Source organism: Acipenser ruthenus, chromosome 3 (genome assembly GCF_902713425.1).
Source record: "Acipenser ruthenus chromosome 3, fAciRut3.2 maternal haplotype, whole genome shotgun sequence".
Taxonomy (NCBI): Eukaryota; Metazoa; Chordata; class Actinopteri; order Acipenseriformes; family Acipenseridae; genus Acipenser; species Acipenser ruthenus.
The window spans coordinates 65036491-65055801 of record NC_081191.1 but is presented as its reverse complement, the minus strand read 5'-3'; the positions used below and the strand labels follow the sequence as shown (position 1 = coordinate 65055801).

At 36.4% G+C, this 19311-nt stretch overlaps 1 protein-coding gene across 4 annotated transcripts in view; it reads right to left on the bottom strand.

Annotated features, from left to right (window-relative positions):
- LOC117394804 (ras-responsive element-binding protein 1-like) overlaps positions 1 to 19311 on the bottom strand; it is a 58948-nt gene that overhangs the window by 25648 nt on the left and 13989 nt on the right. The window contains exons 1-5 of one of the 4 annotated variants that reach the window (XM_059014919.1): positions 10098 to 10212; positions 4339 to 4461; positions 3346 to 3548; positions 1421 to 1510; positions 162 to 325 (exon numbers count right to left, since the gene is read on the bottom strand). In XM_059014919.1, the coding sequence (XP_058870902.1) occupies positions 162 to 325; positions 1421 to 1510; positions 3346 to 3548; positions 4339 to 4459 (578 nt within the window). In that variant the 5' untranslated portion in view covers positions 4460 to 4461; positions 10098 to 10212. Of the gene's footprint in view, positions 1 to 161; positions 326 to 1420; positions 1511 to 3345; positions 3549 to 4338; positions 4462 to 5067; positions 5159 to 10097; positions 10213 to 19311 lie in introns of those variants that run through there. The other 3 variants (XM_059014914.1, XM_033993398.3, XM_033993399.3) reach the window with 3 other exon arrangements.

Sequence of the window (19311 nt, the reverse complement as noted above, 5' to 3'; positions counted from 1 at the left end):
TTGGCTATAGCTGTATATCATATACTGATAAATAAATACTGTATGCATGTAGCGTTTTTCTAGATTTATGTAAAAATGTATGGGTGACTTGTGTACTTTAAGTACAGCAGCCTGTAGTGCAGCACTTGGCAGTCAACAGGTTCTAGCTCACTAGTACTGACCTGTGCATGTTGCCGTTGGTGGTGAAGGTCTGGCCGCAGACACTACACTTGTAAGGCCTCTCTCCAGAATGCACCAGCATGTGGCGATCCAGGGAGCTTGCTGAGCTCAGCGACTTCCCACAGATACTGCAGGAGTGGTCTGTACCGCCACTGTCAGAGTTGTGCTGCAGGAAGGAAAGATTGTTTACTTTTCCTTTTTTTTTTAAATATCTTTTTTTTTAAGATATTTAATAGGGGAGACATTTACTACAAATCTGTTTAACAAACTTTATTACATATTTTTATATTATTTTTGTCATTACCTGTTTAGTCAATTAGTCAGGTTACAAAATGCTGTAGTTTGTTTCATGTATCTCCTGTTTCTATTGTAAAATTTGACAGATATATTCTGTATATATAACCAATATTTTATTTTCTTGCACAGAGTGGGTCAAGCCACTTCAAAAGGGGTCCCAACTGAAAACAAATTCACAGAGGTCATTGTTTTTCAACAGCAGTACATCGCACAATGGCACGAAATGACTTCACTAATTTGAGATAAACTGACACAGTGGCCTGAAACTTTTCTTTAAATCAGCATAGCTAACAAAGCTTAAAACAACAACTCTTTTCACCATCACCTTTTGTTTACTTGAATTGTCTAAATCAAAGGACTGCATGCTGTGCTTCCCCACCATTCTGTCCTACCTACTTCTCATCTCAACCCCGAACACCAGGCTCATTTGTCCTTGAGCATTTGATGGAGAAACGTGTCAACTAAGTACAAAGCCCTGAACACCAGACAGATGTTAAGACCTGGGTTTATTCACAAAGATGTTAAGGGTCTCACATTTTATTATGTTTTAAAGACAAGCACTCAGATTTATCTACTCAGGAATCCTGTTCTTGTTTCTACATTTCACCATCTGACCTTCTGTTACAGGTTGTGCAACTTATTTATCACTCAAGAAAATTTGTGGAATTTGTGGAATTGTAATCAAAAATGTGTTTCAAAGAGAAAATTGCATCTGTTATTTTTTTTGTTTCATATTCATTAAGTTACTGGATCATGTGGTGAGCAAACTCACACCTGTTAATAGCTAAGGCAAAGATGTTCTTCCCCATGGTTTATGATGCTTACAAATCCAAAATGGTGTCTGTCTGGCAGTAAAAGCATGTGGCAAGAGGGACCACTTTTTTATTTTTTTATTTACACAATTATCCATCCGGAAACTAAACACTTATACCACTAAAACAACCACACATCCAAGTTGGCCTACCTGTCGAATGTGCATAGTTAGCTGGTGTTGTGTCATGCAGTTCTTTTCACACAAAGGGCAAATAAATGTAGACTTTTCTTCTTTGGCTTCCTGTAACAGATGAGACCAATCAAAATGTAAATATCATCTGAAGGTAGGCCACGAGCAGACACACAAGCTGTGTGGCAGCAAAACAGATGTGCAGGCTCAGTATAAACAGAGTGATGCCCATCATAAGTGCTGTCCTTTGTGATCAGTAACAGTAAGTGATTGGGAGGGCGGTATTACAAATATCTCTATACCACATGCTGTTTGGCTTTTATTTTTTTTACTTAATTATTTTACATCATGGTGTCTGCTACTGTTCAGCTATGGCCAACAGTTTTGCACCATGCTGTAGAATTAACACATTTTGCTACATAATTTCAAATGAAACCTGCTGAATGTTATGTTAAAACAATGTAATTTTCCATATACTTAACGAAAAAAGACATAAATTGAAAAATGAGACATCTAAATTTGAAATCTAACATGAAATACTGTACTATTATGGCTTACAGAAGATTTTTGAGATATTATTTTGTAGTTTCTTTGATTACATGATGTTAAATAAAAGTTCTAAATTATGTTCATATAATTGTTTTCTTTTTATTATTATTATTTTTGTAATTATGTCTCAATCCTAAAATTCTAGGTGATGCAAAACGTTTGGCCATAGCTGTAAAGAACATTCCTCTCACCCCACCTATAATCAGATAATGTGGCCAAGCTGAGACTTACTAAACATAAACCAAAGTTTCTTCCACAAAGTATTGGACTAGCACATTGTACATTGAAGACAGAGGACATTAAAATATTTTTTTTTTCCTTTGGCAAGTCAATAATAGAGAACTAGTTATTGTTTTAGTACTCTAGGTACTGTATAGGGAAATGTGTGCTGCCGTGTTACTTTTTATATTGACTTAAATTAAAAAAATAATACTATTTTAAAAGAAGCTATATCTGCTTCTTTTAAAATTAGCCAACCCTGTCACCACGGCCACCTGTCTTTTGGTTCAGGCATTAACTTAATTGAGTCTGGTTACTGTTTCACCTTGAAACGCAGATCAGTGTACACCAGAGGGCTCAATCTGATCAAGCTAATATTGACTCTAGAGCTGATCATTAACTAGACCTACTCCCATACCAGCACACTGTGCAGTACATACCATGATTCTGGTCAACCAAATAAAGAGGCAACTGTTACAGGATGAACAATGCTAAAGGTTGAAGCATAAAATTCACATGCGGTCTTATTTAACATTATTGTGCTTATTTAACAATTATTATAATGATGTTTGCAGCACATTTCTCACAATAATAATTTACTATCAAAGACACTATCCGCTTCAGTTTCCTAACACCTACATGTTTGCATGCACTTAAAAGTATCTAAGTTATGTTGGCATTTTTCTGTACAATGGCAAATGCTCAAGATCATTTCCATTTGCTCCAAATATTTCCATGTCAACTGAATGCACTGTGCAAATATTTTAAAAGGAGTAAATTATGACAGAAAAAAAACACAACAATTGATTTACTTGAATTTTGTACCACGTTTGTGAGGCTGGGATGAGAAAGAACCCTGTGCCGTGTACTGCACTATCACAAATGATAAGTGGTTGTAGATATTGAACATTTTGATAAGTAACAGGCTAGTATAATGTGAAAATCTCAGTAAAAAGTGTATTTGTATCCTGGTCATATAGGAAGTAGTATGCTCCAGAGGTAAACACTACTGAGATCCTCTTAGTATAATAACAGGCAGTAGGTCTCTTTGTAGAATAATTGAATCTTGATAAACCTTCACATATATTAGACAGATGTTATCCCTTACTCCTAATTAAATAGTTATTCCTAAAAAAACAAACAAAAAATGAATTTCTACAAGCTAATGTCTTCTGTACCTGGTTCCGTCTGCCGGTGCGGTTTGGCCCAGGAGATTTTGTTGGAGTTTTCAGGGGTGAGTTTTCTCTGTTGCCATCGATCGTTCCCACACCCATTACCGTTGACATCATGGAATTGATGGAGGACAGGTCCACACCATCGGAACTGTTGGGTCCAACTCCATTTTCATTGGCCGGGGCAAGAGATTCACAGTTCTTACCTGCTGAGAATCACTTTTTTACAGTAGTGGAAGCTTGCATAACAAAGCAATACAGAACATTGCATCTGTTTAGCAATTAAATAGTGTTTCGACAAACATTATCAAGGACTATATGAAATGCTTCTAGTTGAAATGATTGTCAAAGAATTTCCCAAGCTTATTTAGTATTTTTTACAATTGACTGTTTTATGGATATGCGTGATTTTAAACAATAACTGTCTTAAAGCTCTTTTGCAATATTTTTTTTAATACTTTGAATTTTATTTTTAAGGACATACTACATCATCTACATCAGTTTACATACATTTAGAAATAGAACTCAATATCTGGACCACACTGAAGCAGAAAACAAATAAAGGAAATTAATCATAAAAAAAATGTGAGGACAAAAGAATTTCACAATCTATGCAAAGCTGGAACTGCAAATTAGGAACTGACTAGTGCTGTTGTTTTTAAAGCACACCATCTGTAAAACATTCCCTTTTAGTTGAAAAATGTGATTTTCCTTCAACTGTGATGCACATTTTACTCAATAAACACAATGAGGGTCTCTCTTTCATTTTAATAGAAGCCAAAACAAAACCAACTTTGAGGATCTCTCCACACATTTGAATTATTCCAAAGAGTACAAATAAAAACGAGTGTCTCCTTTTAAGATACTGTACACAGGGCTGTACTGATGAAACATAAGCCATTATGTGTATAGCCATGCTAATACATTTTGATTAACCAGCATTCTAGTGCTTTATACATATGGCCCACAATGTCACTTCTATGTGTGCCTCAGCTTTACCTCCATTGTCCTTTTCTGCCTGTGCTGTAGCAAGACTTTCTTTCTGGTTTGTGGATTCACCAGCCACAGCTGTAGAGGGAGTAATCTCAGCATCTGCCTTGGCTTCAGCTGCACTTTCCATTACTGAAATAAGAAAGAAAAAAAGGGTGAATAAATAAAGACTGAAACATTAGCAGCCATGGCCGCCCTATTATCTGTGAGACAGTGGGCAAAGTGCCCAATGATGATGGTGTTTTATGATGCAGACACCTGTCCAGCTAGGGCTGCGACACACAGGACACATTTCTCACATAATCCAACAGTTGCCTGGCAGTAAACAACCTTCAGTTGTCTCTGAAATCAAACCAAAGACTTCTATAGTGAGTTAAAAAAAAAAAAAAATACCATATCCAGAAGTTATTTAGTTGCATATCATTAATTATCGCCAATACTGTAAATGCAGGGTACTACTTTATCGTTTTTGCAACGCTTGCTACAGTAGCATATGCTAAATGCTAGTCAATTAAACCTATATACAGTACAACACAATTGCTACAGCAACCATACAATAGCAGTAAAAAAATGACAGTAGAAAATACTGTCGTAACTGGTTTGAAAATGCTAAATCTTCAATGGGAATGTTTGTATGCAGTAAAATTTGACTGACTAAATAAAATACTGCAACTTACTGACTGTACTGTTCAAGAACTTAGTTTAGATAACTTTTCCACATGAGAATACAATACTCACTCATTATGTTAGACTGTGCTTTGCTTTTGCTATAGAAGAGGTAAACGCCCTGTCTTATACAGCACAGTAGATAGTATGCCCAGCTGTTATCAGCTGCACTGTAGGAACAGATAAAAAATAACAGATAAAAAATCAACAGGAAGCTCAGACCCTTGAAACAACGAGAGTTGGGGGATAATCTATTGTATTATTCCTGGGTTAGTGTTATCCATCTATATGATTGTGACATGTAAATGAGATCCTGTATACTAAAACAGATCTGGGTAGCTTGGCTCACCAAATGGACAGGGTTACTTAAGATTTGAACAGTAATACATATGCCAATTGCTGCTTCCCGTTTGCTCTGTACAGGAAGGCATTTGCTGAATCTACTTCCTCCTTTTGGATAAAACCTGACTCAAGCGAATCTCCAAACATCTGACTTTGTGTTTTCTCACCAGACCACGTTTAAACTGAAAGCAACAAACACAAATATGTTTCTATTTATAAAGTGTAGGCAGCCTTGGATTATGGGAAAAAGGATCTTCTGCAAGAGAATCCAGGGCCGAGTTTTAGGCTGCTTCTAAAACAACACATTTGATTTTCTCCAGTACAACTACGTGTGTCTTTAACATCACTGAGCACAGTGGGTGGTTCTAGCAGATATTTCTGTGCAAGTAAAGGATGGTCCCAAAAGTTGTAATCACAAATCCACCCACAAGCTATGTAGTTTGAAGTCTTAAAGCAAAAAACAGAAAAACTACTAAGTTGCAAATAAATACGATAATTGCTATGAACACAGTCCAGATTCTGTTTGAGGGAGCATGCTACTGCATGCTGTTTATTTTTTAAATAACAATCAGACTGAAAGGTGAATTGTACTTCAAACATCCGTTGAAACACACAAATGAATGTCTGTTTTGTGCTTACTTGAATAGTGAGCGATATGCTTCATTTTTAGAGAAAAAAAACATTGCATATGAGGAACACTACTATAGCTTTATTTTTTTAAATAGTATACAATTTTGAAGTAAGATTTCGTGTTAACAAATAAAATAATTAAAACAAACTGTGGTCTGATCGTGTAAGACATATGGGGTTGCACATTCATGTACCATTCTGTCCATATGTATTAAATATTCTCACAAAGCATGAAATGCGGGAGTGCAGAAATAAAGATATATTATATTACACCTAAAAGCCCCGGGAGCAGTTACGTTGACGGCCACACAGAAAACTGTATTTTGATTATACAGAATGGTATTCTACTTTATTATTTTTATTTACCAGTCCGAAATGTGTTTAACTGTAATTAGATTAGTCTCTACTCTCTGCCTGAGTGAATGACTGACAGTCTATTGTTTTTCAATCAATCAGCCTTTTCAAAGGCTGGCTCTTACTTGCCAGGTGCGCTGTTTTGGTCACTCAATTAGAATCAGGACTAGTGAAAAAAAATACCAGAGACCCACAGCGTGTACCCCAGCGTGTACCCACAGCTGAAGCTGGCAACCCCACTGAGAGCCGCAAGAGAGGCAAATGCCAGGTTGGCAAGTGCAATAAAAATAAAACTTTGGACAGCTGTGCCCTGTGCAGAAAGGCGGCGTGGAGAAGCGCATTAACAGCCTTAGACTCAAGGTAAAGGATTTGTTACCTTGTTTTCATTTGTAAAATAAATGTTCATATATTATATATATATATATATATATATATATATATATATATATATATATATATATATATATATATGCTTTGGTTGTTTAGATGTTTATGTGTCGTATTCAATAAAAAAAATAAAAAATAATTACATCCGACTGTTTCTCCTTTCGTTATACTATTTACAGTGTTTTGAATACAGCCGTCAGAAAGACTGCTGTGGGGCTTCTAGGTAGGAGTATATCCCCGGGTCTTCTAGTGTTAATCAGATACAGTAACAGCTGAGTCTCGTATAGTATTTTCTCCATCACGAAAGCAGAATTACAGTAGCTCAGCAAATGGTTCATAAGATTAGCCTAGGATTTGATTCTCTCATAAGCTCGTCTGCAGTAGCTCCTCTGATTGGTGGATAACTAGGGGATGCTCTTACAAAAAAGAAAATGACCAAGAAAAGCCAGCATCATCCAAGGTAATTTAGCCTGCACAGGGTGTGACCTTGTTCAGACAAGAGCAGCTCTGTTACGTATTGTATTGCACTCGAATACTGACTATGGGAAGCTCATTAGACTTCTGAGAGCTGCATCTGCTGCTAGCCATCACTCCAGTGGCCCCCTTAGTTAACATGTCCATGTAAAACCAATCAGGGAAACAATGAAACCTAGCAGTAGAGAGGAAAGCTCAGTTATCTCCAGTGCCAAACAGAGATCACATGTTCATGTGAGGAGTTCAGAATGTTTTTAGCTGGCTCTGCACACAGATCTAGGCAATAACTGATGCAAGGCCTGTCTGCTTACCTAAAAGCATTTTTATACTATTACGGTAGTTACAATAGCATTAGTGCAAAAAAATGTGTACTGTTGATGCATCTTCCGAATAAAAAACTAAACAAACAGGGAAAACAAACAACCAATCAAATGTGTACTGTACTTGCCAAAGATTAAAAAGAAACATCATTTTGAGATAAACACAACTTTATCATGCTGTCAAAACAAACACTTTCTTCTTTTACTGTCTTACTGTATGACCCTTGCAGTAGCATTCGTGTTTGATAATCTAATAGCCAAACATGCTTCAGTATGTTAATAACCGTGCTTCCACATTGTTGTGCTCATTTCCAGGGTGACAAGTTTTACACTGTCTGAACATTTCCTGTCCCCTGTGGTGTCAGGCCAACCCCTGTACTAAAGTGAAAATGTGCAGTTCATATTGTACCCACTGCTCAGTTAGCCTACCCGGAAAGTATCAACAAATGCATTTTAATAACAAGCATTCTGCCCTGTAGCACTCACATCAGACAGAGGCTGATAAGAGCGCTGCTTGACTTAACTAAAGGATTTTAAACAAGGCTTGCCTACTGTAGATTTGTTTATTTATTTTAATGGGATCGGTCCAGTGCCCAGGTTCTGGTTGTATCTCCACAGACAGACAGAGCAAGAGAGAGTGAGAGAGAGAGAGAGAGAGAGAGAGAGAGAGAGAGAGAGAGAGAGAGAGAGAGAGAGAAAGAAAGAAAGAGAGAGTTTGACAAGATTAAGCACTGCCAAGCAGAGCTGTGGAGCTGCCACATGGCACACATTTATTACACATCTCTCCAACCTCCACAGAACAAGCACAGACACAGAGCCCTACACATTCTCATGCTGAAGCACAATATCCAGCCTTTTAATAATAAAGAGAGTTATGCACGCAAACAACTGAATAAATATATGTATAAATTAAGGCTGCAACGGTTATGATTTTCCCAAACCAAACCGTCATTTTCATAAAATTCTAAACACAACAATACAGTCAAAACAATTTTTTTGTACAATGATAAAGTGTTGTCAGTCTCAGCCAGAGCATGTGAGCGGAGCGGAGCGTGGAGTGGAGTGGGATCATTTTGCTAGGAGCGTGGAGCGCAGTGGGTAAAGTGCCTGAGCGGAGCATGAGCGCGAAAAGCAGTAGCAGGCATTCACAAGCACTTGGCCTGCATACCCTAACCTCAACCTTTTGTAAAAAAAATGCATCCTAAGAAGTGAAAACGCTGAAGCTAGAGGTTTCTGAGTTCAAAAAAATGTTGCCGAGTCTGTCACTTCTGTTAAATTACTCTGTGTAGACCTAATTAAAACATTAAATAATGATGCTAAACTGACAACAATACAAAAGTATTGAAAGAAAATAAAATGTTAGTTGCGGTCCCGGACCACTATGAAACTGGAAAAGTAGTAAACTGGGCGAAGCTGGAAAAAAAGTGAAAGGGATAGTGTGGACAAATATCTGGAAGCTGCTTTAAATGAGATGCTTCTGTGAGCAGATCAGTTTATTTGTATTACAGAAGCTTCATTTACTGTGCATGCACTGAAATTTGTTTTGTTTGTCTGATGACTTTGTTGCTGTATTCTATTGGTATATTGACTGAATTTAAGGCTAAGGTCCCTATCCTATCCACATCCCTAGTCATATGTATTACAGTACCGGGCTATAATAAACCAGCATACTAAACAAGTTTTTTTTTTTTTTTTTTTAATAAATTATGACATTTTAAATTTGAAGTGTTTCCTCATTTTAAACAGCTCAGTCACTTTGAAGCCAACATGTTGATTAAATGATTGCAATTTTACAGTTCTACTCATGTGATTTGCCACTTACAACTGACTGCAGCAACAATGGGCGGGTACCAGGAAAACAATAAATAAAAAGGTTTAATGTCTCTTAATACATTCTTTTACTCTCTCTACAGTGTGCTAATTGTAATACATTTGTATGAGTGATGCAGTAATACTGTATTAATGTGTCACAGTTAATAAAAAAAAAAAAAGAAAAGAAAAAATAGCTTCACAAACGCTGTTCGCTTTTTTGGTTTTATACTTTAATTTCGGTTTTACCGAATGCCAACTGGACGACAAGCATTTCTATAAGATACAACCTAAACCACATTTCACTACTTAAAGTAGTGAATATGATATTGAAAGGCATACAGCACAATGCAGTATTTCTTACAAATAATAATTTGTAGTCTTTCCCTATTTCCAAATACAGTTTTCTCACTAAGGTATCACTTTACTGAAGAAAAAACCATGCACAGTCTTGCAGCTTAAACACATGTCATGCTGACCAGCTTAGCCAACCAGGTTTTGGCCTAGTCTTTCAGGGAAAGTGCTTTCTTTCATAAATATTGGTGCCAGAAAATAAACCTTACCACAGGGCTGAAATAAAGTCAGCCATTCTTGTTCTGGCCCGCTTAATCCCCCTGTAAATCTACTTATACCCCCTACCCAACGTTTCCTACAATGGGGCCAAGAAAACGAAAACAAAAACCATCACCTGCACAGTAGAGCTTTTTGTTTCGCGTAACTAATGTTTTTAAACAGCAAGCAACCCCCACCCCATCCCCAACATGAATCATTTTCAACATCACTTACCAACTGTTAGGGTGGACACGGCACTTTCTCATTAAGTTAGTGGGTAATACAGTCTCTTTCATTCCCATCCCACCCTGCTTTGATATGAAACAGCCCCCAGCTGAAACAGGCCATTCTCCTCATCTTCTGACCATGTAGCAACTTGCAGCCCAGCTCTGGATTTCCTGCTGCTGGCTTTAAGGGATGTTCATCGTGTTTAAATGTTACAGTTGGATTTGGAGATGTGCCCAGACAAAGCATCCTCTCCACACCCATTTCACTTTGTGCTTTAAAAAACAGCACTGCTGAAAATTGTCATGTGCTCTATTCTAGGTTATCAATATCATATGAATCCTTATTATAATAATTCTTTTTGCCCTAATTATGACAGATTTGTGGCACTTTTTAGACTGTAAACTACTTTCCATATGACTGCTAACACTCTAATGTGTATTTTGTTAGACCTGAAACTTCTGGTAGTTCCCACAGTCAGAACAGTCTGATCTACATATTTAACATTCTCTGCATATATCTTGCTACAGTAGTAGATATATTTTATATATAAAGCATATACAGTTAGATGCTTTCACACAGTTATGCTTTCCTATGCAGTACTCTTTGACTGTGACGATTTCCAAAGTTAGGTTATCATGCTCCGGAGCAGAGGGTGACTCAAATCCTCACATACTGTAGCCGGGCTTTACAAATTGAAAAACAAAGTTTAAGTTACAGTACCATGGGCACATATCACCAAAAGACCTCCAAAGCAAACCTTATCTAGAATGCCACTGACATAACTTTGTGTGAACTGTAGCCTGCCCTGTCTCCTTGTTTAGCCAAAGGCCATTCACAAATGACTGAGACTTGAACAAGTCTAAAAATTCCATGAATATTTATTCCAGGGGCATCAGAAAAAGGTTCTTACATTTGATAGGCTGAATTAATGGAAACATCCCTCACAGTCATTTTTCAACTAAGTGTCCACAAAAAAAGTTTTAATTCCAAGTGGTGAAACATCAGAAAGAAATCCAAGAAAAGTTACAGTCATCAATAAACCATAACTACAGCAAGTCAAAGAACATTTAAGCCTTTAATTTAAAAATGTCTGTCAGAAAGGCAATTTTTATAATGACACGGGTCACAGCAGTAAGTAGATAAATACTACAGCACTCAACATCTTTTTGTTATTTTGCATGCCTTTTGCATGTTTTTTTTTTCAACATAATTTAATGCTTCTGAAAAAAACAACACAAAATAAAAAAGGTGAGTAGATTTACTAGCTGGATACCTTTCACACACTTTGAAAAGTGACACACCCTTTAAATCTGAGGGTAAACGCATAAGAAATGGATAGAGTGCACTCTAAATTGTTCTCCATTTTGAGATGCAACCCAATGCTCCCTCCTAACACTGTCAGCCTGCTCTGAAGCACAGTGCAGAGATGTACAGCACTTCTTGCTTCCAAAAACTGATTATATCTGAATTCCATCTCCTTATAATTCAAAGCTGCGGTCTGCTTTTCTCCTCCAGGGTACTACCCTTTAAATCATTCTCAACCTGATAAGATGCAGATAATAGCATCCCTATTACAGTTACTGCTACTCCACATTCTTTTCAATTCACAGAGATAGAATCAGAGCCAGGATATGTCAGACTATACACATTGATGACACCAAAAATATTTCAAAGTGACTCCAAATATTTTTTTCCTCCTTCAAAATGACTCAGACAAATTACAATACTAAAAAAAAAATGAGAGAGGAAGTTCCTGTTTTAAATGTCCTTTTACAGTAATTTAAACGTTGACATGCTTATTTGGTACTGTATCACATCAGACAGAAGTGCCTGAACATCATAAAAAAGTATTTCACATCCAATTCATAACAATATTTGTGTGGGTTTCAAAAAATTTACATCTTTTATAAACCGTATTTTCTACTGTAGCATTACCACGTTAACACATTTTCTCAGTGACTGCACAGCTTTAACTCTCTGCTAACTTTCATAGCTCAACAACCCTGTGACTCAAACCAACATTTACTACTGTACCACCTCCTCCCCCAGCTCACACCACACGATAATCACCTTAAATTACTAGTTTTACATCCTCTAAGGTAAAATAATATAATTCATGCTGAAAAAGTCTCGGCGGCCACGAACTATGGCTGCTTTATGACTCTGGGGGCAAATTACAGTGCCTCTGACTTTCTACCAGAGCAAAACGAGCGTTTGCAGTTCTTGGAAACATGGGGGAAAAATTAATAAAATAATTGTTTTCTACTGCTCCAAGGACCTATAGCTGAAGTTGAATAGCTTTAACAGGTTCAGAGCACCACTTGTTCCAGGTATATCAGACAGCATGCTGGTGCTTCTGCAAAACCTGAGAATGTTTTTTGCCCCGGGCTGTGGCAATCATTCAGCTCTGCTGCACTTCCAACAAGGCCTCTCGCTGTAATGCTTGGTACTTCAGCACTCCACACCCACGATGATTTACATTTTTAAGTGACTATTTTATTCTATTGTAGAGTACCATCAAACCTATGATATGGAACCTAAATTAGATTATTATTATTATTTTTTATTTTTTTTAACTCGGTTGCTTATAGTATCTTGCATTTAATATAAACAAACACAGTGTTTTTTTTTTCAACAATAGTTATTTGAATACAAAATACAAAACATTTAACATTTTACAACAACACCCTTTTAAAACCAATTCCAATGAGAAACTGACAGCCAAATTCTAAAACACATTTTCTTTCGCTAAAAAAACAAAAAATCAACAGGAGGCATCACAGGATTATTGTCGCCGGGGGGGGGGGGGGGGGGGGGGGGAGCGACGTGGGGTAAAGTTAATTAAACAGCCTTTAAACTTTATGTCTGCATGTTTTCACAGCTCTGCACCTGTTGCCAGGTGCTGCTTGGCAACCAACTTTTTTTTTTTTTTTGTAATACTTCCCTTTTGAAAACAGCAGTAAACTCCTGCATCCAGTCTATGTGGAAGTTATTATTTGACAGCTTAGGCTAGCCTTAACACACACTGTATAGAAGAAATACGTAGTGCTTTTACAGTACGAGAACAAAGACTTTCTCCTGTTGCACAGAACCAACCACCCCTCTTTCTAGGGCATCAGTGGTTCACTCCAGCATTGCAGTGGGAGGAGTATGACTGACATCTTTTAAGGAGATGACCAGACAGCTCAGGCTGCAACATGCTAAATTAAGGCAATCAGAAAAAAATGGGTCAGTTCCCCATTACTGATGCGTTCCAGAGTATTTGGAAAATCAAATGAACTGACTTTCAACAAAAGACTTCAGACACATAGGCCAATACTCCCTCTCCCTGATGTAAAGCCATTTGCATCTCTAAAGGGAGTGTTTTACATGCAATATGTTGGCTGTGACACAAGTAATCTGTAATTTGGTACTGTAGCACTGTTGAAAACTCGGGAGACTTAACACAGGGTTAGTTAAAGAAGTGTATGCAGCCTTTTCTAACCCTGTCATTCAGAACTGCAGAACTAGAGCTACTGATTTTCCATTCTTGGGAATAGTATATTCAGTTTTTCAAAAATGAACAATTCTGTTTTTTCATAAAAACATATTAATAATTAAACATGGCATGCAAATATAAATATAATTCTAATAGTTAAAATAAGTAAATTAATAAATATTACCACAATTACTTTTTTTTTTTTTTAAATTAAACCCAATATTTTGAATAAGACTCGTGTTGCTTGTTGTAATAATAAGTAAAGCACCTGAAGACACTTCAAACCTGTCATGTTTATAGACATCACCTGGCACATTGCTGGCATTAAAATAAGCAGGAAAACCTAAGAATTATATTACAAAACAGTTCAGAAAACAAATGTCTAGCACTATTGTGAGAATCATATTTACAGCCTCCCACTAACACTGTAGTTCAGTCTACAAATAAAGGTGTTTGGAAAAGACCTGTTTATCTTAGCTGGCATTACAATAACATTACAAATTATCAAACAGTTTAGTAACAGTCCTGCAATGTCATGTGAGAGTAATCCTATTTACAGTACTTCACAAATTAAGTTTAGCGTTTTACTGGTGTATAATAACAAGGATAGAATATGAAACACTGATTTAAAAAACGCATGTTGACTTACTCGTTGATCTAAACAGGTTCACTGCTGTGTATTACAGATTGTAATATAAATACCACCCCTTTTAATGTAAACGCATAATTAATCCTCCTAATTGTTTCTTTACTAATTCTTCCTTGTTATTTGCAAGATTTAACAAGAGGTGTGTCTCCAGACAGAATGTCTTTTTGAAACAAACGGTGTGTAGTGTAGTGATTACATTCTTCACACAGTAAAGCGATCACTTTCCTTAAAGGAATGTATAGCTAGAAAAATAGCTCTGAGCTTGTTTCTTCATTGTCAGATAATATAATTTAATTAAGAGACAGCTTCGCTAATTATTAAGGCAGGTAGCATGGAAATAAATAAGCGAAAACAATAAATTAAATTACTGCTGGGACAAATATCATAGTATTCGAACGAATATTTTTTGACATGTATTCGGATTCAAAAATCAGATGTTCATATTCACTACAGATTTATCTAGCAGCATCCTGATCAAGTGAACATCAATTTACATGATTTGTTTTTCATTTAAACTTGTGTTTTAAACTGTTATTGTTAAGTCTTTTAACTTTCAAACAAACAAAAATCAGCAGCTTACTTAGGTTTCTCACTAATTAAGCACACAATGCTGTACTTACACATGTGGCATGCAAAAACAGTGGTGCCCATATTGACCCCCTCCAATAATGTTACAGTATCTTCCTAAGCAGCAAGCAATACAAGTTGATTTTGACTAAATGTTTTAACAGTGCAGTGGTAACATCAAGATCAATGGTCCTTGGCCCATGTAAAAGCATTAGTGGCAATATATGAGTGCATCACTGTATACAATACTTACTGTATGCCTTATGCTGGAAAGTATCTGCTTAAAGGGAGTGCACCAAAAAAAACATAAAACATTGCTACTGTATGCATAGTGTAGGCTTATACTGCCCTTGGAATGCATTCGACAAGGGCAGTGAACCTTTGACCTCATCAATAGACCGATCGGAAGATGTGGCAAGTGGGTGCAGAATCATTTTTAGAAACTGATGCAGAAATACACAACAGACAAGTTATGAATGTATGTGTTTATCACTGCAGATGAACATGTATTGAGTAAAATTGAAATTATTTTTTTTGAATGGCATGATCAGCCATACGGTGGAGTCTTTCTAACATCTACTGATGATAAGGCAGCAGTGTGGAGTAGAGGTAAGGGCTCTGGACTCCGGAGGGTCGTGGGTTCAATCCCAGGTGGGGGACACTGCTGCTGTACCCTTGAGCAAGGTATGTTACCTAGATAGCTCTAGTAAAAACCCAACTGTATAAATGGGTAATTGTATGTCAACAAAATAATGTAATTGTATGTAAAAATAATGTGATATCTTGTAACAATTGTAAGTCGCCCTGGATAAGAGCGTCTGCTAAGAAAAAAAATAAATTAGTTATTCATGTGCAGCCTTTGTCTATGCACTGTCAACACAAAACTGCTTTTCAGAGAAAATGAATGCGAATAAAGATATTCTTGTGCCAATACAATATGTACGAGAAAAAGATCAGTACAGTATTTTCTTTTTTCTTCGTACGACCCATGTACAGTAATGAATATATGTTCAAAAACATGCTTTTCTTTCTTACTTTGTTATCTGCTAAGCCCTATAGAGGGCATGGATGTACACAAGAATGCTGCGATGCTGCAGAATGACAGGCACAGACAAGTCAAAACTGATGATTTCAGAACAGTTGACAGAGAGAGCTATCGTTTTTTGCTTGCTTCACATCACTGTGGAATATCCATTTCTCGTAGAAAATCTTTTGATAAAGTAATCCTGTACTTGACTACTGTAATCTGTCACAAGTGTTATTTAATCTGTAGTATTTTGTATTTAATTATATCCTGATGTAACTATCACTGACACTGTTATCTGCTCCATTATTGAATGGTATTTTGTTATACTTGTACTTGCTAGAACCAAAGTCATTGTATTTTTATCTTGCTCTTAATTGTATTATTACTTGTAATGTGATTCTTGATGTATTTTTGTTTACGACTGTAAGTTGCCCTGGATAAGGGCGTCTGCTAAGAAATAAATAATAATAATAATAATAATAATAATAATAATAATAATAATAATAATAATAATAATAATAATAATGGGCTGGGGGTGGGGGATTAGTGGGTTCCAACATGTAGAAAGCTGCAAGAGTGCCGTGACAAGCCTGTTTATCCTGTTATCCTACTTACTTTCCTATGCTTAACCCTATGAAATCTTATAAGGAAATTGTTGAAACAGTTTACTGAAGCAATCTTTAGGCTTTATATACCGCAACAGTGTTAAATACTCTTGTAATTTTCATGAATTGCTGTTTCCAACATATATAATGGTCTAATTGTTGGCAGTTTTGTGTATGTGACACACCTTGGTATCCTTATACAAATGTATTTTATTGTGATTTTCTTTGCTTTGTATTGTACGGTGCTTTGAGATACATTTTGTATGAAAGGCACTATATGAATAACCTTTGATTTGATTTGATTTGATATGTTACAATGCAAATTTCATCCTACAAAAAATGTTAAAAAAAAAAAACAACTAAGTCCAACTTTCCTGAATTTCTAGGAACTTTCCATTTCTAGTACATGCAGTTGTTCTCAATATTTGCATTAGCTGAATCACAAACTGGATTGCTGAACAACGGACGCCTACACTACGGTATTTGAATTTGTGTCATCCATATTTTCAGGAGTTTTTATCCAGGATATGGCTTGGCATTGGCCAATTGCGAGTTAAAAGTCAAGCAGGCTAAAGGTAGTAAACGACTCCCTTGGCAACAGAAGCATCAGCTGTCATTCTGCACAGGTGCTTTTGACAGAGATTTTAAATTTTCCATAACGCAGTGTTTTGTTTTTGGCTAAATTACTAGATTAGTCATTTCAACCTAACAATTTATGTATCTAAGCAAATGCATTTTAATTGCTGTTATTTGTGTACTTAATAAGTATAATTTTAGTAACAAAAGATCCAATGCTGGTTTCTATACTAATTTAATTATTTGTAAAATCTCATACTAACCAAATAACCTGAGGTGAGCAACATTACTATCCAGCTTTATAACACCTGCAATTACAGTATTGCACTACTAGTATGTAATTGTAGATATAAATTGTTGTTGCATCTTATTTCATATTGTATTTCAGTAGTATAATTTGCACTTATCGTAAACTATACTGTATTTAAATATTGATTTTGCATTGTAACACCTGTAAGTCGCCTTGGAAAAGGTACCTGCCAAATAATTACATAATAATAATGCCTGGAAATACCTGGAAATATATAAAGTATGTTCTCAAATAATTTGAGAATAATCGTACAAAAACACAATGTGTTTGTTACAAGCCAGTGAACAATATGCATGTTATTTTAGCGGATAAAGGAAAGAACGTCACTTTTTGGAAGCTTCTCTTTTTCTCTCTCCATTTTTGTCAGTACCTCCAACTTCAGCACTCTGCAGCCAGTCACAGTTTCTTATTTTTTTATGGTGGTCACAAGTACAGCAGGCTGTTGTTACTTACATCTGACAGTTGTCCTCTCTGCAACAAATGGTACATTCATGAGCTAGGGCAGCGTCTGCTCAGTCTATAAATTGAAGGAGGCCAATGTCTATTGGCTGGCTGGCCTAACTTTGCAGAAGTAAATGGTCACGGTCTCAGGCTGGTTTTCAGTTACAGGAAATGTTGGTCTAAGTAGTTGTGTGGTGCACAAAAACATTTTGCACTGAACACAGTGATTCTGGCTTCTATGGGCACAAAAGCAGAGGAATTCAACTTAACTTGGGAAGTCAAATAGGAATAATAGTTACCAGTTCTCACAACCAGTAGTAAAACACATTTTTTTGTTTAAATGCCAACAAAGCTCAGATGCAAGTGAAGTTATCAACCCCACTTTCTGAAAGACATTATAGATAAATCTTAGTTTCAAATCTCAAGGGGGGCAAACTGAATCTTCACTCAACTGTAAAAAGGGCCTGACTTACATTACTGCAAGTACTTAGTGTGGCAAAAACAGGATGGACCGATGTAGGGCTATGGTATGGGATGAGGAGGAGGAGGTAGAAAAGAAAGGGTTCTTTTTTAAAGAAAAGAACAAGGCAACACATTCTTTAGAAGATTGTGTTACAGGTAAGTGACATCTTCGAAGGGAACAGGATTTTCTTTTCTTTTTTTTTTATTTTTTATACAGCTAATTGGAAGCATGACTAGTGTCCCTTCTGAGTTTAGAGAGAATAGGGTGTGGCCACTTGTCTGAAAGGTAGAAAAATACTGTTTTGTTACGGAAAATTATCATGGAGACAAGGAGTTATCCAACAGGCCTCACCAATCCTGTTCGACTGGAGACTAGCGCCAACAACAGCGCAGTACAATGCTGCTCGACCATAAAACAAGCACTGTGGCTTCTGACAGGTTATGCACAGAGGTCATACTGGAGAATGCAAGAACTGTTTTTCATGTGTAACTTTTAGGGCTGCTACGATTAAATCAAAAATCGTTTTTTCGATCGATTCCATTCCTCATTATGTACATCAATATAAATACTGGATAATCGATTCAATAATTACATTTTTGTAACGCGTATAGTTAATAACATTATTTAAGTTTATCAACGAAACTGCACAGAACGCCCTGCCTTGCTATTTACAGTATTTCTGCCAGACAAGCAGTGGGCATGCTCTTCTTTTCCTGCTCATATTAACTAGCGTCTGATTTGCTGGTCCCATCCTACCAAAGAATCAGTTTTGAAAATGCTTTGTAAGTACGCCCCTCTGTGAGTTCCATGTAAACCAAAAAAAAAAGCAGGGTGTCGCCTTGAATCCAGAGCAGGACGACAGGCTTTTATTCCTGGCAAACAGCCTGTAAATAAATTGTGCACATTGAAGAAAACGACTGTATATAGTTTGAGTTTCTTTGGAGTTTCAAAATGAACTGTTATATAATGAATATTTAACAATATTCAATAACTAAATAAATGATCAGTGATGTTAAACGCAATTTTGGAGTAACGATCAGCTTGACCAAAAGCGGGTATGCATGTTGTGGCAAGTAAATCAATTTATTTTTTATTATTATTATT